Genomic DNA, 25,228 nt, shown 5'->3' on the forward strand with positions numbered 1-25,228 from the left:
CAACCAGTCACATTTATTGCTCATTGCTTACTCTGAGTTCGTCAATGCAATCAAGAACTTGGTAAAGACCTGCCTGGAACTGTTATTTCCTTCACAAAGAGTTCATAAGGCTCCCAAAGCTGTTTAAAATTATTTAAAAAATGATCTGTCAGCAGGAAATTCAAGGAAGGCAGGTGGCCAGCTCTCTGTGGATTATCTGAGGAAACCCTCAAATCCTTCCACTCAAAGCACCATGGTTATTCTCTTCATTGTGTGTAGTCAAAGAAACACAATAAAGACCATGTTCGTTTTAGAAGAGCACAGTTGGGAAGCTGGAGTTATGCTTTCTGTCTGTATAACATGCTTTCCCCATCCTCCTCCTCCCTGGAGGCACTCTCTTTCCTTTAGGAGACAAATGATTCCATGTGAACTGGATGCGCTGCCAAAGACTGTCCATCGCCAACACTCCACCCAACTTTGTGACCACCACCCCCTCATACACACCCCAAGGGCAGACATGTGGGTTAGTTCTGGCCAACCAGAGTGTTCCACCCCTTCCCATTCCAATGCCCTCTCAGGCTCAAAGGCACAGTGATGCAGGGAAAAAGTCGGTTTGGGTTGTCAAATCTCAGATACTACTACTATTTGAAGCCTTAAGCGAGTTTCTCGGATGAAACTTCTGGTTCCTCACTTATAAAGTAGTAAATTCAATCCCATAATTTATAGGGGAGCTACCAGAATTTCACAAAAAGGGGTGTGGCAGACCACAGGCCTAAGGGCTTGCATATGCTCCTGTGGCCTTCTTGATACCCTGTGAAGTAACTGATCTCCCTCTGAGTTTACAGAACAAGAAACCACCCCAAAGCTAGTAAGTGACAAAGCTGACATTCAAACCAGGTTTGTCTAACGCTAAAGTCTACCTTCCTTTCCTGATACCAGACAACCCGCCATTGATCATGACTCCCCAGAATGACCAAGCTTTGAGGGTGGCAGTTCCTTCGCTCTGGACTCAACCTCTAGCTGAAGGTCTCAGGAAGTTCGGGGAGCACCTTCTTCCCATAAAGCTCCTAATACATTCCCTGTTCCCCAGGGATTCCCCTACCCTGACCTCTCTCCACCCTGAATTCATCCTCTTGCTGACATTTTAAACTTCCCGAAGAACACACGTGCTTAAACACCTTCCATGGTGACAAGTGCTGTCTGCTGCCACTTTGAGATACTTAGAGGAGTCAAATTCCCGGAGACAGAAAGTAGAATGGTGGTTCCAGAGCTAGGGAGAGGGTTGGGGTGGGGATATACTCTTCAATGGGCCAGGGTTTCAGTGTTACAACATGAAAAGTGCTATGGAAATGAATGGTGGTGATGGTTGCCCACAAACATATGTAATACCACTGAACTGTACACTTAAAAATGATTGAGGTGGTAAATTTTATGTTTTGTGTTTTACCACAACAAAAAAAAGTGGGGAAAAACCCTAACAACCTTCAATGGCTCCCCAGTGCCTATATAATGAACACTCACCCCTTTGCCTACCACAGAGGCCCCACAATCCCCTTCTACTTTCTCTCCCAGCGTTTACTATCCAGACTCCAAACTAGGTGCCCTGTCCGAAATACTTTCATTCATACTCAAGGTTCTGCCCACCTACCCTGCTTTCTCTGCTCATCTTAGCCAATTTTAGCATCTGTTCTTCTAGCACAAGTTCCTAGATAAAGTCATAACTTTTCCTACCAGTGCATGGACCTGGTCTCACCACCTACTAAGTAGCTCTAGTGCTTTCTGAAAACCCTGATGCTCTGTCTAGGGGAGGTGAGCCATGTGACCTCAGAGCTAATCCTGCTGTAATTATAACTAACATATGCAGATTCCCATTTTAAATATATTAGCATATTGCTGCCAATCTGTCATTCCAGAGGTGGGTACCCTTGAGAAGCAGAAAACCACTGGACTGGAAACCAGAAGGCCTGGGATCTCAGCTCCGACGTGAAATGGGTAGGAGACTTTGGGACAGTCCCTTAACCTCTGTGCTTTGTTTCTCCATCTGGAACATTAGAGCTGAAAGTCGTTCCAGGTGTAAAACGTTACACCTCCGAGAGGTTCCATCCTGAAATCACTGAATAACCTGAACTGATATTGATAATGAAAATAAAATAAAAATACAATGACTTAAACTACAACCAGGGAAAACAGACTTGTTGGATATTATGCTAAAGGCATAATATTAGAAGCTATGCCCAGTGAGGTTGTTAAGAATGAAAACTGACCAGTGACTTTTCTTTCAATGTTCATATGGAAAATAATTTCAATAAAAATATTTTCAGTAAAATAAAGATAGAAAAACCTGTAATGGTCTCAATGCTTTTGCCAGAAAAATGTAGATTAATAAAATTTGTTCTAGGAAAATATTCTTGAAGAAAGTCATCAGTATTGCTAGTATTCCGATTACAAATTTATATTTCTAAATGTGGAGTCAAAATTTCCGTGGGGTTCAGATGACGATTCAGTGATGTAAGAGCAAAATGTCCTGCATTTCAAAGACCATGACAATATCGAAAGAGATCATGGCAGCAACTCTGACATTCGGAGGACAGAGAAAGACGCCAGAGGAAGCAGCAAAGTGGCCTTGACAGTGATGGCCATGGGTTGTCACCAGGCAAGGAGAAAGAGGATTAGACCTCTGATCTACCTGTAACACTATTCAGTCAATATATATTGACTTGACTAGATATACACACACATATACATATATACACACATATACACATATACACACATGCACATAAACATTTATATACATATATATATATACACACACACACACACACACACACACACACATGCACATAACACATACCTGAATCAATGCTAGAAGAGGCATATATATATATATATATATATATATATATGGTGTGTGTGTATATCTATACCTATAAACATATACACTGAAGGCCACTATGCTATTCTATATTTCTTGCTAACTGAGCCCCTCTGGGCATTACTGAAAAGAAGATATTTCAGCTATTTCTTAGAAGATATCTTAGTGATAACTCAGTCCAAACCTGGCATTTTACAGATGAACAAACTGAGGCTCAGAAAAGGCCACTGCCCCAGACGACAAGGACCTGCCCAATCGTTAGAATGGTACAGATGCCAAAGGCTTGCTCCCTCTCGGCCAGGTCCGGCGAGGGGCGACAACCCACCTTCGCCCTTCCCCTGGCCTCTGAGGCTGGCTGCAGCTGGGCATCACTTGCCGGCAATACGGGGGACGCCCCCTCCCTCTCCCCAGCACCCTGTTGCTCCCTGCGGAGAGCTGTCACTCCTTTAAGTGGGCATTTTAAGGAACCATCCAAAAATAAGTCTACTTTGGTTTCGATTTTTAAGTTAAGAGCTGTGGAGTTTGGCAGGGAGGGAGGTTTCTTTTTTGGCAGACACATATGCATGCTTCTGTTCTGTGTGTCTCCTGCTGAAAAGCAAGTCCGTGGCTAAGGTCCGCTGTTTTCACTATCAGCCGCTTGACATTTGGACTGTGTCCTTAGTCCAGCCTGACAGAGGATGCCTTTATTAGCACACAGGACCTCTTCCCTCTTCCATTCTGCCCTCATCTCCACCCACCACCCCACCCTCCACCAAGCACGTCGGGGCAGGAGCTCTGCCATTTGTAAATCACCGACATGACATGCTGTGCGGTGAAACCCTCCCTATCACAAACATCTGTGGGCCTTGTTCCTTTTGTTGCCCGTTTTTGGCAGCCGGGGGCGTGCCATGCCGCTCTCAATGTGTTTTGCATTCATGAGAAGGGTCAGCGGGTGCCTGTGATTTGCCACAAGTTTCTGAGTGGCAGGCAATCCCTTTGTCCACCTCTGTGGCACATGCAGCCACAATCTGGTCTCCCAAGCGGCTGCTCTGTGCACAGAGCCGGACGGGACACATGTGCAATGCCAAGCACAGCAGTGCTCGCAGGCTGGGCTGGGGACAGGAAATAACAGGTGGTGGAGGCAGCCGTGAAAGGACCTGGAGGACATGCCGCGTGTGCCCGCGGCCACCCTCCTCAAGAAGCAGTGAGCAGATGGGGGACACCTGACGTGTCCATTGCTCCCAAGTCTGCCCTTAATGGCCTAAATATTAATATTACAACTTTCCCCAAAGAGTTGATTTTTGTTCATTTGACCTGATCTTGATTTTTACCATTTATAATTCTCCTTTTGTTATGTACTTTCTTATAAGTAGAGATTCCTCTCACCAGAGCCCAGAAATATGTCTTTCAACTGTTTCTTTTGTTCATCAAGGTAGTTAACATTTTGGGCAATATTTAAATTTCTTACATGCTTTTAATGATTAGAATGACTGGGGTGGGATAGGCAAATCTATACTTTTTACATTAGAACATCCGTAATTTTACTTGATCTATCAATTCTTCTAACATAAAAGTAACCCAGTAACCCCTTATGAAATTCTTTGTGAGCTCTCATTTATTATGTCAAATTGAAGTACTTTCAAGGAAGTATGTGTCTGATTAATTTCTGTTTGGAGCATGGATTTGCCTAATGGAAAACTCGAGCATTTAGAATCCCAAATACCCAGGGAGCCAAAATCGAGGTCCCGATGTTGCCTCAAATTAAAAATTGAGGGCAATAAAAACCAAGTCCAAAACATTTAAATTTCTTCTCTTGACTAAGCAAATGCTTGCTGAGGGGCTTTCTTAATTTCTCCAAAAACTTTCTGGAGGTGAACAGTGCAACGGTCATGTAATCATTGGAGAAGCCTTGTCCAGAGGAGCCAAGATCCGAAAACAAAGGCACGGTGGACCAGTGTGGCCAGGAGTAATATATGATCCCTAAAGGGGAGGTCACACTAGGGGCATCAGGTAGAGAGATTTTGTCTTGGGCTCCATGTGTAATATACAAATATGATCATAGATTGGCCAGAGGAGATTACATTGACCTTTCCTCATGGAATTTGTTCAAGCTTCCCCTTTGTTCCCAAATACACTAATTCTCTTATTAATGATCCACCTTTTGGAGGCTGAGTATTCTCTTTCTGACTGCTGAACAACGCCTACACTTTGGTCTGGTGTACTTCAACAGAAACTCAGACCACTCTTGCCTGTGGAAAGTAAGGCCGCAGGGGCCACATTTTGGCTGGTGTGGGCCTCTGCTTGAGGCCAGCCGTGGCCGATTGGTGTTTTTAGACTTTGTTTTCAACCCACTCTCCCATTCCCACAAGCCGAAGGCCCCAAAGCGTGTTCCTACCTGATGGAAGTTACCCACTTGCCGCACATAACCAGCCACTTCCTTATCAGATTTAAAGATCTTCCAAACTTTTCTTTCTGTCTTCTTGTATTCCCGGGATCCTTTCCAACTCATGGCCATCAGGGAGCGCTCTGTCAGGGCAGCTGCCACGATGATGTCCAGCTGGCCATTGTAGATGAGCACCTACATGAAATCGAGCCAGGTACAAATGCAGGAGTCAGCGAGTGAAGCCAGTGACTCTATCTAGGTAGAGAAAGTGCACATGCACATGCACATGTGTGGGAGAAAAGGGACCGTGAGCTTCTCTCATGTGGTGCTCACAGAGGCCCGGATCCCAGGCCAGTGGGGTCATTTTCTTCAAGTTGGCCACACACATCAACAACCTGAAATAAACTGGAGCCTTGTCTCAACCATTGCATTCTCCCAACATTTGATTCTTCATAGGAATCTACCTAAAGGCCTCTCTTGGTTGCAAACATGTTTGCGCTGTATCACTCGATGATATTACATACTCGGAGGTATGGCTATGCTAAAGAGTAGGACTGTACTTACCACATTTTAGTGGAGTTGAGGAATACTACGAGGCCTGCATTTCATTAACTGGGCTTCCAGGCACTGCAGTAGCTGGCGGGCTGGGCCTTCTCTGGGGGTTGTTAACCCATATGGCTCTCCTCTCCACATTGATTTTACAGTGGCCACTATAATTCTTTGAGGCAGACAGACAGATGCAGGTGCCTCAGATTTGTTACTTGTTGGAGGCAACTGTGTCTGCCATGCAACTTCTAAGACCTCCTTTTCTTAAATAAGACAGCTCTTTGTCAACAGTGAGAAGTGTCCTTCCTTCCCAGAATTCATTTGTATTTTTTGCCAATTTGATGGATATTATAATAGAAACAACCCTGGGGAAGCTCTTATCTTTCCTTCCCAAACCATGTTTAATTTGTTTGGAAAAGAATCCAGGTCGCACCCAGCACGGGTGAAGCTGTGGAACTCCCTGAACAGGGTAACGGGTGCTCTTCTCTGCAGGGCCATTTAACACAAACCCTTTCAATGTTGAGACTTTCCATCTCACTAGTCCTGACATTTTAAATAAATTTTATGAAAAAAAAAGCCCAAAGAAACTATATTCATTAGTCTTATTATAAAGAAAAACTTGAACACAATCTAAAGGTTCCATGATTAGTAAGTGGTTAAATGAACTGTGGTATGGACATTCTATGGGATAGAGCAAAACCACCAAAAACGTTTGCCTGAACCATGAAGCAATGTGGAAAACCCTTATCCCATAAGTCTGAGAGCCAAAAGTCAAATATACACTGAGTGGCCAGATTATTATGATCTCTGAACGCATAATAATCTGGCCACTCAGTGTGTATCCTATATAATAAAAGGCTAATATGCAAATTGTCCCCTCGACCAGAAGTTCAACCAGCAGGCAGGCCGGCCAACCACCCATGTCCCCTCCCCCTGGCCAGGCTGGCCGGACCCCACCCATGCACAAATTCATGCACCGGGCCTCTAATACACACACACACACACACACACACACACACACACACACACACACATACTGAGTGGCCAGATTATTAAGCGTTCAGAGATCATAATAATCTGGCCACTCAGTGTATATATCACCATTAGGAATGGATAAAATAGGTATACATATTCTCATGTGTGGAATGAGACTATTTAAAAAAATGAATACAACCCATTAATTTCAGTCCTTTCCTCCTTTGTTTTCTACTCTTCTTAGGCTATTTTTATGCAACTCCCACAGTATGAATGCTCATACAGCACTGTCCCTGTCCCCAGCAAGGGGTGTTCCTCAGCTCCATGCCACCGTTCATCTATTTGGAAGCTCTGGTTTGGCTCAAGCAAAGACCTTTGGTTGAATCCTCACACTGATAGAAAAGGTTTCAATGCATATGTTTCCATCCCAGCCTCCCTGGTATAGGCTTCTTAAAAGGCTCACACATAATTAAAAAGCTCGGGACTTTGACACACTGCAAATCCTCCAGCAGCCCGGCCGGGACTCGGCGGAAGATGAAAGAGCCCTGGGCTCTGCCGCCAGAACGCGGGTCTTTCATGTCCTTCCGTCGCCATCACCACTTCACTCCCCTCAGCAGAAACCCAAAGGGGAAAATCCTGGTCGATGTAAAGCATCTTGAAAAAACTCAACTCCCCCATAGCAATAAAATTTCGCATTGTTTATTCAAAGACATTGCCTCAAAGACCTTGAGTACTTCTGGCCCAGGCAAAACTCCTACAGCTGTTTTGCCAGAAGTATGGAAACAATTATATATGATCTGTACCAGCAAACAAGGCTTAAATGCTTCACCATTCTAGGAAGGCCTGATTATAGCTGATTAACAAAGATAATCATCTCTAAAGTAATTCCTCTGCTAGACCTCAAAGGAAAGATGCTGATTCACTAGGCCCAGTGGTCGGCAAACTGCGGCTCGCGAGCCACATGTGGCTCTTTGGCCCCTTGAGTGTGGCTCTTCCACAAAATACCACGGCCTGGGCGAGTCTATTGTGAAGAAGTGGCGTTAGAAGAAGTTTAAGTTTAAAAAATTTGGCTCTCAAAAGAAATTTCAATCGCTGTACTGTTGATATGTGGCTCTGTTGACTAAAGAGTTTGCCGACCACTGAACGAGGGGATGCACAGAGTCTCCGGCGTTTTCCTCTCCATGAAGCTTGCTGAGGGTCTCTTGTAGCGACTTGCTATCAAGAGTATATTTTGAAATTGATTTAAGGGGTTTCATCTTGCGATGTCATCTTTAAGGGATGAAAACCCACAGATTACAGCAAAAACAGGCTAAGATGTACGGCATTAGTGTGCATGGTTGTTGAACTGAACTGAGATGAATCCCTGCCCTGAGCTGCGTCCCTGGTCGCTTGGACGGGTCCTAAACCAGAGCAGTAGCTCCCTGGAATGCTGCAGCGAAGGGCTGACCTGCATCACTTTGTTCATGTGACATGCGGAAGGCCCCCTTTGTGGGGGCGGGGGGGGGGGGCAAATGGAAATCCTTCCTTTACAAAACAAGGAAAACCTTTTTAACGTTTAAAGGGCACACAAGTCAAATGCAACCAAAAAAAGAAATCAGATTAATGTTCAAGTGAAGTGATTTCAGGGCTGGCCTTTAAGGTCACCAGCCTTAAATATAAGAATTCCTGAGCTTTTATTTTTATCTAAATGTCACGTTTATTCTCGTCAGACCTCACAGGAATATCCCAGTTGCCTCTGGAGCTGGGTGAGTGGACAAAATATCCCAGGGTGCACTGACAGTGAGCTGAGAAGCCAGGTGGGTGAAGTGCATGGGTAGGTGGTCCTGAAGCCCACGGGCACATGTGGGCAACCCACATTCTAACAGAGAAGTTCAAGGACAAGGTATATGCCCTGACGCGTTGGCCAGTTATGCAGGATCTGCACACACACATTTGCTTCATTTCTTTTTTGTAGGGTGACCAGCTGTCCCGGTTTGTCCTGGGCTGGAGGAGTTTCCCAGGATGCAGGACTTTCAGGCTAAAACTGGGACAGTCTGGGGCAAACCTCCCCCGGAGGCTTGCTGGTATTTTAAGCAATGGGATCTAAAGACAGAGTGGAGACAGAAATGAATGCAGCCTTGAGCTACACTCCCCTGTCAGCAGTGAGCCTAACAAAACCTGGAGCAGGGACAGGGCTGCTGGGAGCTGGTTTCCCAGGCAGCATCCGAAACACGTGTCCTGGGTGGTCAGCTGTGAGGCCTCCTTTTAGAGAATGTTCTTTTCTGTCAGCACTTGGAGGACTGACTGGTGAGCTTGTTGGAAGTGATGGTTATGTGAAGTCATGGAAAATACTTCTTATTAAAAAAAAATCAATGAACAACTCTGATTCCACTGTTGGTGCTCTATAATTACTATAAAAAGATGCTTCCAATTTGGGAGAAGAAAACATCAAATACAAGCAGTTAGGGTAGTCTAAGTATGGGTGATTTGTTTTAACTTGACTGTTTTCTAGGTTTATTTTATAAGTGTGGTTAGGATGCTTTTATAATGAAAAAATAATTTTAAAAGACCACAATAACATTAAGAGGTTAGGCACCTCCGTTTGGCAAAAGGAGGGTTTTATCACAGAGTAATTTGTGCAAACTCCAATATTACCTGTTCTCAATTTTTCATGACAGCTAAGTCAAAAGCACACCTGCAGATCGTTCACAGCTGATCCTAAAGACTCATTCCAGAATTCAAGCATTTGCAAGAGACAGCAACTAGGCAATCTGGGTTACAAGCATCTTTCTTGGGCGGTCAAATAACAGAGATGAGAAAAGCATTTTTATGATGTTCTTTATTTTCTGAAGTGCTTTCATGTCCACTTGGCTTTATGCTCATTCTGCTACACGAGGTCGGGATGAAAGTGTTACAGAGCTCACCTCTGCTTTAGGAAACTGTGACACAGCAAGGTGCCAGAATGCATCCTAGGTCCCGACTTGCAAACTTGTACCTGGAACTCCTCAGGAAAAGAGCTGAAGTCCTTTGAACCAACAAGCATGCACTGACTCCCCACAGCTAAGTGGTTGGTGCCCCTGGAAACTGAGAGTTGGCTGAGCATGACAGACCTTGCATCTCCAGTTCAGAAGCCATCTTGGCCTGTTTGTCCAAGTCCGGCGACATAGCTGCATCATTTCTCACTTTGGCTCTATGGGCAAGGATGAGTGCAAGGGCATTGCTCAGCTGGTGGCAGATGTCTCACGTCTGCAGGGAGTGGCCTTGGTGAAGCAGCTGTGGGGCAGCATCAGCTCCTGGAGAAGGAGGCTGGGGCCCTGAGCACCCAGTCCATGCACAGCCCTTGCACAGTGCCTGGCACCCCGTAGAACAGATGGACACTTGCAAGGCATAGTCAGTTGCTCTCCTTAGGTGTTCTGCAATCTTGTAGAGTGACTGCTGCTGTGGCTTGCCCAGGTCCACTCTTCCTTCTCCTGGTGACTGGCCTCCCAACCCCTCAAAGGATACAGCCCTAGTGGAGCTGTCAATCACAGAGTTCCGCCTCTTCTATGCCAGGGATGAGCATGTGACCTAAGCTAGGCCTCCCCGATGAATCTGCTCAGATTTTTTCCTAGTCCCTATCTTTCCTCTTCACGCCAGCTCTTCAGCTTTTCTGTGAATTCCGTGACCTCTCATGTCTTCTGATCAAGTCCTTTCATGCTTCAAGTAACCAGAACTGTTTATGTTGCTAAGAGCATGCCATCCAAACCCATGCACCATCAGAGCAGTGCACACAGGCCCCAGCATGCAGAACAGGGAACCCCTGGACCCGTGGCTTACCCTCCCTGAGCTTCAGTTCCCTTTTCTGGTCATGAAGATGGTAAGACCTACATCCATTGCAGTGAGGATGAATGCGGTAATGTGCATACAGCTCCTAGGACAGGGCCTGATACAAACTGGGAGCCCAGTGCGTGTTAGGTCCTCTTCATTTTTAGGCAGGTTGATCATTTGATAATGACTTGACTCAACAAAGCACTTCTTCTAAAATAAACCCCCAGTGTGTATGGATGATCTTTTTGTGCTCAATACTTGGTTGCCAAGCTCATTCTTTCGGACAAAGGCCTATGGGAGGAGGGAATCCAGCCAGGGTAAACCTGAACTCTATGTATTCAAACTCCTGAAATAACACACCTCTCTCCCTGGGACTTTTACACACATTGGGTATAGCATCTCAGAAATATTTTCTTGGTAGTCAGAGCCATAAGTTCACAAAGTACTCTTTTTAAAGGAACGTACAGTTTTGAAGCATGGGATTCAAAATCACAAGGAATCTCCCCATATTTAAATGCTAGGGAAGTATGGTAAAAGCATAGCTTTGAAAAGGACATTTTGAATAATAATGGAATACGTCCACCCTTGTTATGTTACAGGAAGTGTGCTAACCATTTTGCATCCATGACGATGTCATAACACCCCCAGAAGGCAGGTGATAGTTATCCTTTTTTCAGATACAAGGAGACAGAGGTGCAGGGACGTGAGCCAACTGGTGACAGATTCAAGTTCAGATCTGCCCGAGTCCAAAAGGTTGTGCTTCTAAGCCAGCCGTGGGCAAACTACGGCCCGCGGGCCCGATCCGGCTGTTCTATCCGGTTCTCTTGCTCTCCCCTCCACTCCTTTTTTTTTTTTTTTTTTCTTTTTTTTAAAAATATATTTTATTGATATTTCACAGAGAGGAAGGGAGAGGGATAGAGAGCTAGAAACATCGATGAGAGAGAAACATCGATCAGCTGCCTCCTGCACACCTCCCAAGGTGTGCCCGCAACCAAGGTACATGCCCTTGACCGGAATCGAACCTGGGACCTTTCAGTCCGCAGGCCGACGCTCTATCCACTGAGCCAAACCGGTTTCGGCTCCCCTCCACTCCTTTACTTTGAATTTATATTAGTTCACACAAACACTCCATCCATGCTTTTGTTCCATGGATGGAGTGCTTTTGTTCCAGCCCTCCGGTCCAGTTTAAGAACCCATTGTGGCCCTCGAGTCAAAAAGTTTGCCCACCCCTGTCACTGTCCCTGCCCAAGTCACTGCCCTGAACGAACACGTTGATCAGGTGGTGTATTCTGTATTTGTAATTCCACATGCAAGGAGCAAACCTAATGATAAGTGTGACTCCTTGAAATGAAGGATGCATGTTTATAGTTAGAAGCACAGGCCCTGTGTCTGGGTTTTGAATCATAGCACTGCTACCTACTAATGAGATTACCTTAATTCAGTGGTCGGCAAACTGCGGCCCTTTGGCCCCTTGAGTGTGGCTCTTCCACAAAATACCACGTGCGGGCGAGCATGTACAGTGCGATTGAAACTTCGTGGCCCATGGGCAGAAGTCAGTTTTCGGCTCTCAAAAGAAATTTCAATCGTTGTACTGTTGATATTTGGCTCTGTTGACTAACGAGTTTGCTGACCACTGCCTTAATTAATTACTCAGCCTGTCTAGAGTTCAGTTTCCTCATCTGTAAAAAGGGAATAAGGGAAACATAGGACAGAGAGTCACTGAGAGAATTACATAATATAATGCATGTACAGCTCTTTGCATCCTAGGCACACAGTAAGTGCTCAATTAATGCTGGCTATTATTATTGTCACCACATTTAAAGAGCTCAACATAGCTATTCAAAGTGCTATTCTGAAGTGCTTTAATTTCCAAAAGAAATGTCACCTGTGGATTACAATTGTGACTTAGGAGTAAGGAGTTAGAATTCTAACACAATGGCATGAGGTCATAAATTTGGTAAAACAAATAGCAGGGCCTTGGGAAAGTAGCATCACACTTGCAGACAGAAGACTTGAGGCCCAGGCCTGGCTCAGCCTCCAGGGCCAGTGCTTCGGGGGTGACTTTGACATGGCATCTACTCACTCTTAGCCTTAACTTTCTCCTCCATGAAGTGAAATAGCTACGTAGTAGAGTTGTTATGAGGGCCACATGGGATACGAGATGTAAAAATGTCCTGTAACTTGAAGAGCAGGGTTTCATCAATGGTTTTGTTACTCCTTATGAAGATTAATCTAAAAATTACATTGCGATTGTGGAGTGCAGAGGTTTTAAATTGGCTGCCTGAGGCCTTGCAGATCTATCCACTGAGTCTACAGAGTGGCACAGTTTTTGCAATTAGATGCCAGCATTCAAATACCAGGAGATCTGACCCTGTTGGGCCTGTGTTTCTCCTGGGCCACAGTGACTAACCCTGGACTTCAGCTGTCCCTCTTACATATAGCCCCACCCCTTCCTTAGTACCCTCCACCCCCTCAGGTGCAAGGGCAGTTGCTATTTTTTTCAGTGCTTATGCTATTACTTTTCTTCAAACAGAAAAATATTTCTCCGTATCCATGACTTTGTCGTGGGCAAAACAGAAAGATCAATAGGTCTCAATCCAACACTGTTCATTGATTTCATTTCCTTCCTGGATCCTCAGGCCGCTGAAGTTCACTTCCATCCGAAATGGAAGGGAAGTGTGGCCTTTTGTCTGAGTGGGAGAAGAGCCCATGACTTACGTAAGGAATGCGTTGTGTCTGTTTGTTTACTCTGTTCATATGAAATGTCGACTTGATATGCAGCAGCAAATATTTATGAAGCGCCTAAGGATTAGGCACTCAGGGGACAGATAGGGAAAAATGTGACCTCTGCCCTGGTGATGCTCCAGATTTTTTTTTAACTCTTCAAAACATGACTAATCAGAAGAGGAAAGGCAAGTTTACCCTTTCATTCTCTAAGTTCTCCTTAAAGGAGAGGTCAACAAAAGTCTGTTTCACGTGCATCTTCCTAAAATCTAATCATTTAACCACAAACTTTTCAAGTTCTGGATGTATATAAATTAGTAGTTGATTTCTACATTTCCCTCTCTCAGCAAGAAAAAATTCTCCCCAGTAGAGACCTAATGAGCAGAATCAGAGGATGCTGAATCCTTATTTTGCACAGTATATGCCTTTCAAAGGTATTTTCTGGGCAGATATAAAGCAGCCCACTGTTAGCAAAACAATATCTGCTCACCACTTTACCTGCAGACTCAACCAAAAAGATCCCATGCCCTCAGAACTCAGATCTGGGCTCCGAGTAAGTTAGGGGGTGCCACATGCTACTCAACGGGGAAAGAGACATCTGGCCTTTCAATGGTCCCGCACAACTGGATTCTTGAAAGAAGGGGCTGGGGGCAGAAATGTATATAAATGTGCATTTTGTTGTAAATGTCATTCCTCCCGTCTCAAGGCAGAAGGCTGGAAATAAATCATGTGAGCGCTACTGACTGATCGAAACTTTAACTTCTTTGTTAAACCAAATCAAAAGAACACAAAACTGTTCCCTCTGTTTGCCCGTTTGCGCGGCTCCTTACGGAAAATGACCGAAACGCCGCAGGAGGAGGCTTTGGTCTCTCAGCACAACGGGAAAGCAAACCGAGCTTGTGTGCGAGGCTTTTTGTTGTTGCACTTTTAGACGAAAGATTTATGCTTATATTTTGGCCCATTTACAACCCATCATAATACTTTGCAGACAAAGTTATGCTCTTTTCCCAATGATCTAGTGACCTTAATCTCTAATATTTTGTGGTTTCCTGTTTGGGGAAATGATTGAACAGCAGCCTAAGCTATTCCAGGCGGCCCGGCGTTCCCAGTTGGCCGCTATCTGTCTTGGTTTTGAATGTTCTCCTGTTCACCAATCCAAAAAAAAAAAAAAAAAAAAAAATTGGTTTAAAGAAGCTTTTCCTACAGATGCTAAATCAATGAAACTCCTACCAAGCGGCCCTCCACACTTCCTCCTCCGCCTGCCTTACTTATCATTCTTCTATTACAAACCCCAGCAGCGCCAGGAGTCCTTTCTGCCTGAAGCAATTAGCATGCTCCGCCACTGGGCTCTCCTGAGCAGAAGGGAATTAATTTCACTAACATCCAACTCGACCCAGGGCCATTCCCCGGGGCTTCTCACCAGCTCAGCTGCAAAAGCAGAGCCTCGCCTGCCTCCACTACCCACAATAAGGTTCGGGAAATGTTCCCGCCTGGAGGCAGGGTTGTTAGCCCTTCCCGGACAATGCCTGGCCCCCTGGCCCCAGCTGCCTATGGCTCCCAGGAGTCCCTCTTCCTGGTGACTGTGCAGGAATATCGGGCTGGAAGGCTCGGGAAGCCCAATCCCTGTGATCCACTCGGAGAAGACTGTGGTAGAAAACTAATGCCACCATTGAAGGAAACAGCAGTCACTTCTGCCACCACGTTGTGCTTCCAAAGGGACATGTTTTGCCTCCAAGTTTAAGGAAAAGGGAAGACAATGAAAGAGAGAAAATGAACTTGGCATAAACACCCCCATGTGCCTGCCATCCGCCTACCAGCTAGCTTTGCCAAGACGAGCAAAGAAAAATGAGAATGGAGCAAAACAAGGTTGAGAGTGTGTGCAGCGATTATACAAATAATGTCTTTCAGCCAAAGAAAATTATTCCTGCTTTCTTGCAACTTAACTCTAAATAATTTCGTTGCTTTTAGAGGGGAACAAGGAGCTAAGCCAGCGTGGCAAAGAGCCAGCAAGCCATCACTCCAGCCCAGGCATCTCTGAGGAAAAATTAACCACCTAGCATAGCACACTTAAACTGATTTCTAACGATGGCCCAGAGTGATATTTTTCTCTGGTCTGAACAGAGAGGTCCCAGGCGCACTCCAGGGTCTTTCCTCTGCCTTCTCATTCCAGGGTCTGCTGTCAGAGCCCTTTTCTGATCTTCTCACCTCTCTGGGGTCTCCTCTGATCGTTGTCTGTCCCTGGGTTTAGGAACTGAAAGTGCCCAGGAGCAGGCCCGCCGCTGCCCACACAAGTCCCCCTGGAGGTGGAAGTCCCCCCTGGTTGTCAGAATGTCAGTTTCAAGGCCGCAGCAAGGGCCATCTTCAAAGACTGCCACACGCTTGCCACTGTGGTCACCCCACTCCCATGAAGGGAGGCAAGTACCTGATTGCACAGCCTACTTTTCCTTACTGAATTCGACAGAGAAGCCCAGCTGATGTCTGTGGCCTCTGGGGTTTCATCTGCACAGGAAAACCTGCTATCAGCAGGTGCAAGATCCTCTGCCTGCACTCTCAATGGGGCTATTCACCAAAGCCGCCCCATTAGTCTGCGATTAGCCTTTTCCTCCCCCAAACACAACTTCCCCTTGTTTGGTAAGTAAAGCATCCTTTCCCCCCAATTCTTTCCCGAGAATGTCAAATAGGCTCAAAAGGATTGTGCAAGCCGCTGTAACAAACACGGGGACTGTCAGGAGGCTGAAGAAACAGACAGGAGTATTCAGAGTGGAAGGAGCACAGGGAGACAGGGAAATCTAGACAGAGGAGGTGGGGGCTCCCGCCCAGAGCTCTCTCATTTCAGAAAGCTTGGTTGAAGGTTCGGGCTTTCACTCAGCCACGCGCCATTCGGTACGCGAAGCCTGTGCTGTGGTGTTGCCTGTTACCCATGAGAAGATGGGAGCTTCTCATCAGCAGCAAGTAGATGGTACAGACGGAGCCACACAGGGGTGTAGAGGGAGGATTTCTACAAATCAGGCGAGGCAAGTCCAGTGATGAAAAGCCCCCAGGGAGAGCCCTAGAGGTTGCTACTCTGGGTCCCACGGGCTCTGGGCAGGGTAGGAACATGCCTTCCCCTTTGGACTAATAGCCAGGGCGGACCGCCCCTGAATTCAGTCCCCTGTGCTCAGGTGGAAGAAGAGGAAACTGCAGTGGAAAGAGCACTGGACCTGGAGTCACATCTCAGGGCAAATGGACTCAAATGGTGATGACCATGACCTGAACCAAAATACCGGCTTTGCATGTTGTCTCTGTGACTCTAATATGTGACTCTCACATACAGACCAAAAAAGTGCCCCAGTGCCAATCCAGGTAGTAATCATGGGCAAAGCTTTTTGTCTTGTTTTCTTTTGTGAAATAAAAATGGAGGCTGCACTATTTTCCTCCCACACCCCCAGGGAGGGTGGTGGCACACACTGCTTTGGAGGCCACTCGTTTTCAATGGTGTGGCATCAGTCTGCCCTCATCCTGCTCCACTATGACACGATGAATAGACTGAGAGGCGACTACGGAGTGCTGAAATTTATCACACGCCAACTACTCCTTACTGTATCCAGAAAGCAATTCTCTCCCCTCTCCCCCCACCATTTCTCTATTTATCTTTTCAAAGTAAAATCAACTGATACAATAGCCTTTGGTTCAGAGCAGTTGGATTTCACAGCAACTGAATTTAAATATAGTCATTCCTTGGTGTCCCCTGCCGGTACTAATATCGGAGGATGCTCAAGTCCCTTCTATATATTTGCATCCATCCTCCTGTTCAATTTAAATTGCTCTAGATCACTTATAATACCTAATACAAGGTAAGTGCTATGTAAATAGTTGTTATACTGTATTGCTTAGGGAATAATGATATGAAAAATAGTCTGTGCAGATGCAATCATCATTGACCTAAGTATATATGAACAACAATAGAACAATTTTTCTCTGGAATATTATTGATCCATGGTTGATTGAATCTGTGGCTGCAGAACCAGTGGACACAGGGGGGCAACGATATATGCATTTCTTAACTTAATGATTCTTAGGTTCCCTAGAATCTGCATAGCAAATGGTATTGCCACTTAATATCTTTCTTCTTACACCACCCTCCGCCCTGCCATATTTGGGTGACGCCAGAATAAATTCTACTTTTCCTGTTGCCAGAGATCACAAATGCACCTTCTAATGTTTTGAGCATGAGGTCCCTTCAAACAACAGAATAAAGCCCTTGCAAAATAATAGGAGTGCTCACCAAGCAAAGCAGTTTAAAACAAACTGATCCACATGGCAGAATATAATATCAAAGGTTTTTTTTTTAAAAAAAATCAGAGAACATAAAAATACACCCTGGTTCTCCTTTGAACATTTCATCCCAACATAAATTTAAAGGACAGACAAGAAAAATTGTCAAAAGCATGGCAAGTTTGGATGAAATCAAAGTCTGTTTCATAATATATGGGTATTCTTGTTTCCCCATAATCATTGAAATGCTTACAAATCAATAAAGTCCAAAAGTATGTCTCATAAAAAAAAAAAAGCTAACCCCACTCTTGCACTTGGATTATAACTGAAGCAGGTAAAATGACCTCACCAAGCACCCTGCAGTATAAGGTACGCTATTTTATTTGCCCGTAAAGTGGCCCTGGCTGATCTATGGGCTCTGAGTATATAAAACAAATGTCCCAGGATTAGCTTCCTCTCTTCCGTTATGCTTCACTAGGAGCCACTTCCTCCCCCCAGACATTTTTCATGGCATGGCACTGGCATTCTCTTCATGGCCTTCAAAGGCTCTGGAAGAAAGTGATCACATCAGCCTACAGTCAACAAAGCCAAGGGTTTCCCGTCACGGTTTCATGGGCACTTGAATTCCAGCTGAGCCGCTGAGGCATCAGGCCCACGTAAGCGTTAACGTTTTCTTGGTATGCTGGACACTTACACAGGCTTGTTTCCTGGCCACTTTTGCTATTGACATTTTGCTATCAGGTGATGTTACGAAGGAAAATGCCACAAGCCATTAGAATGACTGCAAAAATGAGTTAGTTTTACTAGAAGTATTTATCTCTCAAACTTCTAAGTCGCCTCCTTTTATCAGGAACTGCCCGTTTCTAAATGAAGACCATTTTGCTAGCCCCGGACAAGTAAACAAAACTCCAACGACTTGGGTGTTAAGATTTCAGTCTGGTGGGGAAGCTGAGAAAACAGTAAGATCCCGAGTTCTGAAGATGCAATTAGTGGAAACTTAATGAGCTGCAGAATGATAAATGACAGGGAAATGTAACTTTATATTTACAATTTCCTGACTAGATGAACTTTTAAACACAGCAAACTGAGTCCTACCCCAGGGCAATTTAACCTTTTGACTCACAGGCATGTGGAGGTTAAAAACTGGCACTTGGAGATGGTACCCCCTAAAACTGCAGTGGGCTTCCAGACAACGTAAAAATGGGGGCAGCCTCAAATCCAAGGCCAGTGCTTTGCTTTGATTCCAAAATGGCCTCTCTGTATAGAGCTGTGGCTCCTATTTGTTAAAATAAAGGTTTCACACAGCAAATGCACCACCCACCCCACCCACCCACACTGACACTCATTCTCATGTCTTTGCAACTATAGCCCATATATTTTTAGAAATAACTATAACCAGACAAAGAAAGGGAGGCTAAAAACATTCAGAACCTTTAGCAAGGATCTTCGCAAGAACAATATACTTTCTATATCAAAAAGGACTAAGGACCAGGGGACCTCTACAAAGAGCAAGGTTTTCAAAGCCAACAGCTCTTAGGGAGAATGAGTTGCATTTCTTAGGTTTTAGAGATGTCCTGTAAGTACTATCATTATTCCCATTTCACAGATGGAGAAGCTGAAGCTACGTGTTTAAATATTCTCCCCAAAGGAACACAGCCAGTGAATGGTGGAGCCAGCATTCAAACTCAGAATAACCAACTTGAGAACCCACACTCCTAACTACCATGTTCTACGACCCCGCTGAATCCTAAAAATCCCGACAATATTGTGACCCGATTGAATCATGAAGAATCCCAATAGCCCAGCAGATTATTTCCCATTCTAGTTCTTTTGGAAATTATTAACATGATATTGCAATTTACCACCCAAACGTCTGAAATTACTGAGTAGAGACAGTTTGAGTACACATCCCCTAGAGGTCATTACAAGAAGAGGGTTATTTTTCATACAGTCTACCCAGAGGTGCCACAGGAGTTCCATCAGTTCCCAGGAGCTGAGGAGGGCCTTCCCCTGTCCATCTGAGATAGTCCGCATTGGCTGAAATGAACCTAGCACAGGAAAAAGACTTCCAGGTTCCCAGGAATAGAAATGTGTGCACCATTTTCTATGACAAATTAGCACTGAGTCTTACATACATATCACTTTGAGGGTACTAATGTTTTAAGCCAATCTACATTGTTCTGATTCCATTGCATATGCATTGAGGGTCACCACCATCACAGACAAGCCAAAGATATTCGCTGCCCTGTGGCTCTGCCAGCGGAGCAATGAGTATGCAGTCTGTCTGAGCAGACGCCACTTTTTTGGTGGGCACTCAGATTGACTGAATAATTTGTTCTCTTTCTTTATGGAAACACGGTTTATCTGCATCACTAATCTGTTCTCTTTTGCTGACAACTCAGCCAGAGTTTTAACGTTTAGAAAATACTCTGCTTGCATTTGGAATTCACATGGACAGAGATGTGTACATATCTTTATCCAATGTGTTCTTTATCAATCCATTACACACTCCATGGCAATGAGCCACTCACAGGTGAGCAGATTATATACACTCTCCTCACTTGCCTGGGATAGGAATCATGTTCCAGTTCAGTTTATACAGTGAGAACATGTATCTCCCAAGGGCACACACACACAAAAAAAAAAATGTAATGGGAACTTCCTTATCTGCTCTCCACTCAGAAACACCACTTGGCATTCCTTAATGTTATATTGTAGCCCATTATTTATGTTTTGAAAATGCAAATGATAAGCTCCTTTGATTTAATAATTTGATGGATCATTGACAAGTTTATTAAGAGATAATTAAAAAAAATTATTGATGTTTAGAGAAAGGAAAAGAGAGGGTAAGATAGAAACATTGATGGGAGAGGAACATCAATTGACTGCCTCCTGCACGCTCCCTACTAACAAGTGCACAGTCCCAGCATGTGCCCTGACTGGGAATCAAACCAGTGACCTCTTGGTGCATGGGAGGACGCTCAATCCACTGAGCCACACTAACAGGGCTGGTAGAGATAATTTTGATATAGCACTGATTTATAGAACTGGGTTTCCATTCATTCGTTCTCTTGTCATCTTCTCCAGGCTAGTGCTGAACTGATAGTCCATAATGGCAGTACAGCTAAGTGCTAAGTGTGGCAAGATCAGCAGAGATGACACGGTCTGAGAGTGCAGGGAAGATGACTGTCCTAGAAAGTATTTCACCCATTTCTGCAGATTTGTAATAGGGTTGTAGATTCTACATGTCATTGACGCTAGATGATTTTCAAAAAGGGTTGTGTGTCTAGGAACTCAAACTCTGTGCTAGAGGCAGGACCAGAAAATGGGCCTCCTAGGTCTAGCATATTCCAAAACCCAATCTAGTAATTGTACATTTAGCCAGACAATAAATCTGGACAATACTGAAGGTTGTGCACAGAACAATCCCACGGGATACTATTCCTGACATAGACATTGTAGAAATGTGTATTTTTCGTGGTAGAAAATGGCAGCAAAGAGTTTAGTTCAAATAAAGGCAGTATATTAGGATAATTTTTGACAGATGGGAATAAAGTATCTTGAGAGGTTGCCTTTTTTTTCTAATTGACACAAAAGTGTGCTGGCTACTGGCTGCTCTGTGTGTGTGTGTGTGTGTGTGTGTGTGTGTGTGTGTTTGTTTGTTTTTTATTCCAAACAGGAGGCCCGGTGCACAAATTTGTGCATGGATGGGGTCTGGTTAGCCCACCCCAATCAGGGCCAATTGGGCTGGGCTGGCTGGGGGAAGGGGATGCTTGAGGTTGGCTGGCTGCCCCGCCCCCCCCCAGCCGCCCCCTGGTCAAACTCCCGGTGGCGGGGACAATTTGCATATTAGCCTTTTATTATATAGGATTATTCTTGCTTCTGCCAGGAAATAGAGAGGAAGTGGACTGCCTCACTGGTGGTCTCCTCTATCGTGTAAACACACTTATCCTGCACAGATGCCCCATAGACCATGCCCAGGACAGATGACAGCCGCCCTGGAGGATCAGAACTGAGAAGGGGGAGGGGATGCACAGGATGACCCTCCCTATGGCACTTGCTCACGGTGTCCACCCTTTTGGTGAGAGTCCTAGAGTCCACGGCTCCTTTCCTGAACCCTCAGGGCTTCCTTTCCACAATTTCACTTTCTTTTGGTACCTCCAGCAGCAAATCAGGCAAAACACCTCAATCAGATAACATAGTGGTAGGCCTTCCACACCTCCGAACAGAAACCTTTTCTCATTCATTGTTTCAACCTGACAGCCTAGCAGTGTTTGGCTTAATGTGGCTACAAAAAAGAAAACTGCCTTTGGAGCCACATGAATTAATTCAATTATTAGACAATATGCATTTTTGGAGTAATCAGTTGATTCCATTTACCCCTGACTTCACTGGGATTAATATTATACAGCAAACAATAAGCAAAAATTGGCTCATCCTTTTAGCTCTGCAATGACATATTTTCTCAAGAAATGATGAGAGGTGGCATGTGCCAAGGAGAATTTCACATTAGGAACTATCGGGGTATGTGAGTTAATTAGAAGGAAGAAACCACAAAACTTTTCATTGAAAGAAATCTAACAATGAAGGGGTTGTTATTTATATCTGTAAAACATCATAAAAGTAAAGAAGGAAAACGGTAGGAGTCAACTGACAAATCCAAGAAAGTCCCCTCTGCTCTGGGCAATCTGAAAAGTTCCTAAAATAGTAACGGAAGTAACTTTCTCACCTTGTAGTTATTCATGATTTCCGTTAACCATGGCTTAACTGACTTCACTGTGTCTTCTCGCAAGTACTTTTCAACTTTGGATCCATCATTAAAAGTCCGGTTCCCCACGTGGATGGCTCGTCTCACTTCTGAGAGGGACAAGAATTGCCCATAGTAACTTTGGTCCTCGGGTTCCTGTCAGAAGGGGGCACCCGAAAGATATTAGGGAACATGAACAGCCCACATTTGATCAAAGCTTCAAATTTCTCATAACCTACACCACAAGGAACAAGACAAGACATGACTATTCACCCCTGAAAATTTTAACTTGGGGGTTTTGAGTTAATTTAAATTTCACTAACAACAAATCTGGACGATCTAATGATACTCTTGAAACCAATACCAAATTTGTAAATGCTGGATTTTCCTTTATGGAAATGCATCTTTTGCAATCTGTAACTCCAATGAACAATCCATTGGAGGTAAATACAGGGAAATGGAAGAGGTGAGATGATCTGAATTAATTTCCTCCTTGCTGGAGGACCTATGGGAAGAAGATCAAAGGAATACATGGGCCCAGGGTGACGGCGAGTGGGTCACAAACTGAGGATTTCTTTCCCATGTCCTCTTTGCTAAAGTCCCCTTTGCCAAATAATCGGCTGACCATAATTTAAGGGGTACATATAGAGTGTAAAAACAGATGATATACTTTGTGAGGCACATAACACTAAAGAAGTTATCCATGAGCCTTAGTTTTAAAACAATATTGTATACAAGTCTCTGATATCCATTATACTAAAATAAAAGGACTCCAAGCTGTTTTAAAAAGTTTCAAAAGGATAAAAAACTGTCAGAGTTTGAAGTAAACAATTTTGTGCATCATCAACAGTTTTTGCTAACTGTGAATTATTACTTTGAAAAAATCAAATTAAAAATTTTATTTCTCTTTTGATACCATATGTTTTCCTCTTGATAAAATCTAAAACCACAAAGCTGGAAAATTCCATTGATGTTAGCTTTATATTTTATTTACAAAGTAGTTCATGAATAAGGCAATTTTACAGACAGAATGCATTGCTATATACACTAGACAAAGAATATACTACCCAAATCCCCACTTTGGCTCACTTTGTCTTATTTGATTAATTCTACCCAAAAGACATCAACTTTGGCCTACTTTAATGAAAGAAACTACTTGAACACTTTGAGAAATACTCCAGAGAGCTCAAAGTGAGGCCTGTATTAAATGCAAGAAACATCTTAAGTAAGGCAAAGCAAATATTTTCATAAAGGCTTTGGCAGTTTTGGTTATCCAAACTGTCTTAAGTACAGAACAAATAATGTGGGCATTTCCAAAAACTCACTGCAGGCTTGGAACTTAGGGACCTGCTGCCTAGAATTGCAGTCCCAGCCTCTGTCCGTCACAAAAGAACTTCCATATAACAAGTTCTTTGGGGTCATTGGGGATGGGAGAGAGGATTGTGTTAATCAGAGATTGTTCTGAATTATCTGGAATATCACACAGTCTCAATGGTCAGATTATAATGTTTACAACATTGGGGAAAGGGAATCCTATAGATTAGTAGACCCAATAATGCAATACAGTTTGGGCATATTTGTCTAGTATAAAGTCAACTATAATATTTCCAAAATTCTTTTTAAAAAGTTTGATTTTGCCAAAGGTTTTAAGCAAACACTATCGTGGTATTTTTAAATGCCATTACCGTGCACCATAAAATGTTATAGTAGTTAGAACATCCTGTAACATTCTGGAAGTAAGAAGGATCTGTTAAGTCACCATCTAGTAGTTGATCCATCACCTAGATCAGAAGAGAGGGGAGAAAGAAAGAAGAACCACGTCAGGGTGGGAAAAATTATACAGGCATTTGTCATTTCTTTTATTCAATGGCTTTTTCACTTGTGCACTGTTTCATTCCACAACCACTTATTGCCCATCTCCTCGGGGCTAGACACTGTCCTAGACATTGGGGAAACAGTGGCGATCAGGACAGACCCAAAGTCCTCCCTTGTGGAGCTTATATTCCAGAACGGATTTGATTTTGAAAAAGAATCAAAATCATTTGCTGTCAAACCACTCAGGCGGGTGGTCAAGACCTGTGATATCCAGTTTCTAATCAAAACTGTTTCCCCAAGAGAACACTGTCATGTGAGAAGGACAACACAGAACCAGTGATGGCCCGTGCACATCTTACAGAATCATTACGATGCCCCAGGATTTTTCTAGAAAGCAGTAAAATTACCACAGGAGAAGTCCTGGGTGGGAATTGGGGAGGGGAGGCAATTCTAGCCCTAGACCTCCCACCATCTGTCATGTGGCTTTGGGCAATTGATTGCACCCTCCGGGCCTCAGCATCCTCATCGGTGAACGTGGTGTGTGCGTGTGTGAGGAGAGATGCTCTCCGACCTCCCCTCCAGCTCTGATGAACGGAATCATTGTAAAAGAGCAAAGCATCAAACAGGCTTCATTATTTAGGCCTGCGATGCTGACAGTGCTTTCCTCTTGGGTTTCGGGATTTCTTGCACTTTCTACTACCAATGTTGAAACACATTTGACCACTACTTGCGGACTTTCCTAAGTATCGTTTTATCTATTTCCCTTGCAAAAGCAACAGTCTTTATGTTTTAATTCTTCACTCAAGATATTGGACCAGTGGCCAGAGAGATACCGCATACCTTCCAGGGTTTGGGGTGTTTTCTTTGTTTGTTTCCTGATGAATCTGGGATGGGAGAGACGCTACTTAACCTCATGTACCATCTCCTCATTATCTCTGGATATACAAAATGCTTGAACTTTTAAACAAGGTCACTGGATTCCATAACTGCTAGTTCACTTCACGTACAACAAGTGTCTTTCTGCCTTCTTTATCCCTTTGGGCCTACGAAATATTCTTGCTCTTGACACTGTTTAATCCCTGTATGCTTCGCCAAAAACACATCAAATGTCTCACTTGCAGATTGGTCTCCCGTGATGTAAACTTTGATAGGAATTCTAAATTCT

General features: G+C 44.1%; 1 protein-coding gene across 3 annotated transcripts in view; it reads right to left on the reverse strand.

Moving 5' to 3' along the window:
- CPVL (carboxypeptidase vitellogenic like) overlaps positions 1-25,228 on the reverse strand; it is a 106,684-nt gene that overhangs the window by 16,098 nt on the left and 65,358 nt on the right. For all 3 annotated transcript variants that reach the window (XM_080664378.1, XM_080664377.1, XM_080664376.1), the window contains exons 10-12: positions 23,934-24,029; positions 22,231-22,404; positions 5,229-5,411 (exon numbers count right to left, since the gene is read on the reverse strand). In XM_080664378.1, the coding sequence (XP_080520504.1) occupies positions 5,229-5,411; positions 22,231-22,404; positions 23,934-24,029 (453 nt within the window). The remainder of the gene's footprint in view (positions 1-5,228; positions 5,412-22,230; positions 22,405-23,933; positions 24,030-25,228) is intronic.

This window comes from Plecotus auritus (assembly GCF_963455305.1).
Source record: "Plecotus auritus genome assembly, chromosome: 4".
In the NCBI taxonomy this organism is placed as follows: domain Eukaryota; kingdom Metazoa; phylum Chordata; class Mammalia; order Chiroptera; family Vespertilionidae; genus Plecotus; species Plecotus auritus.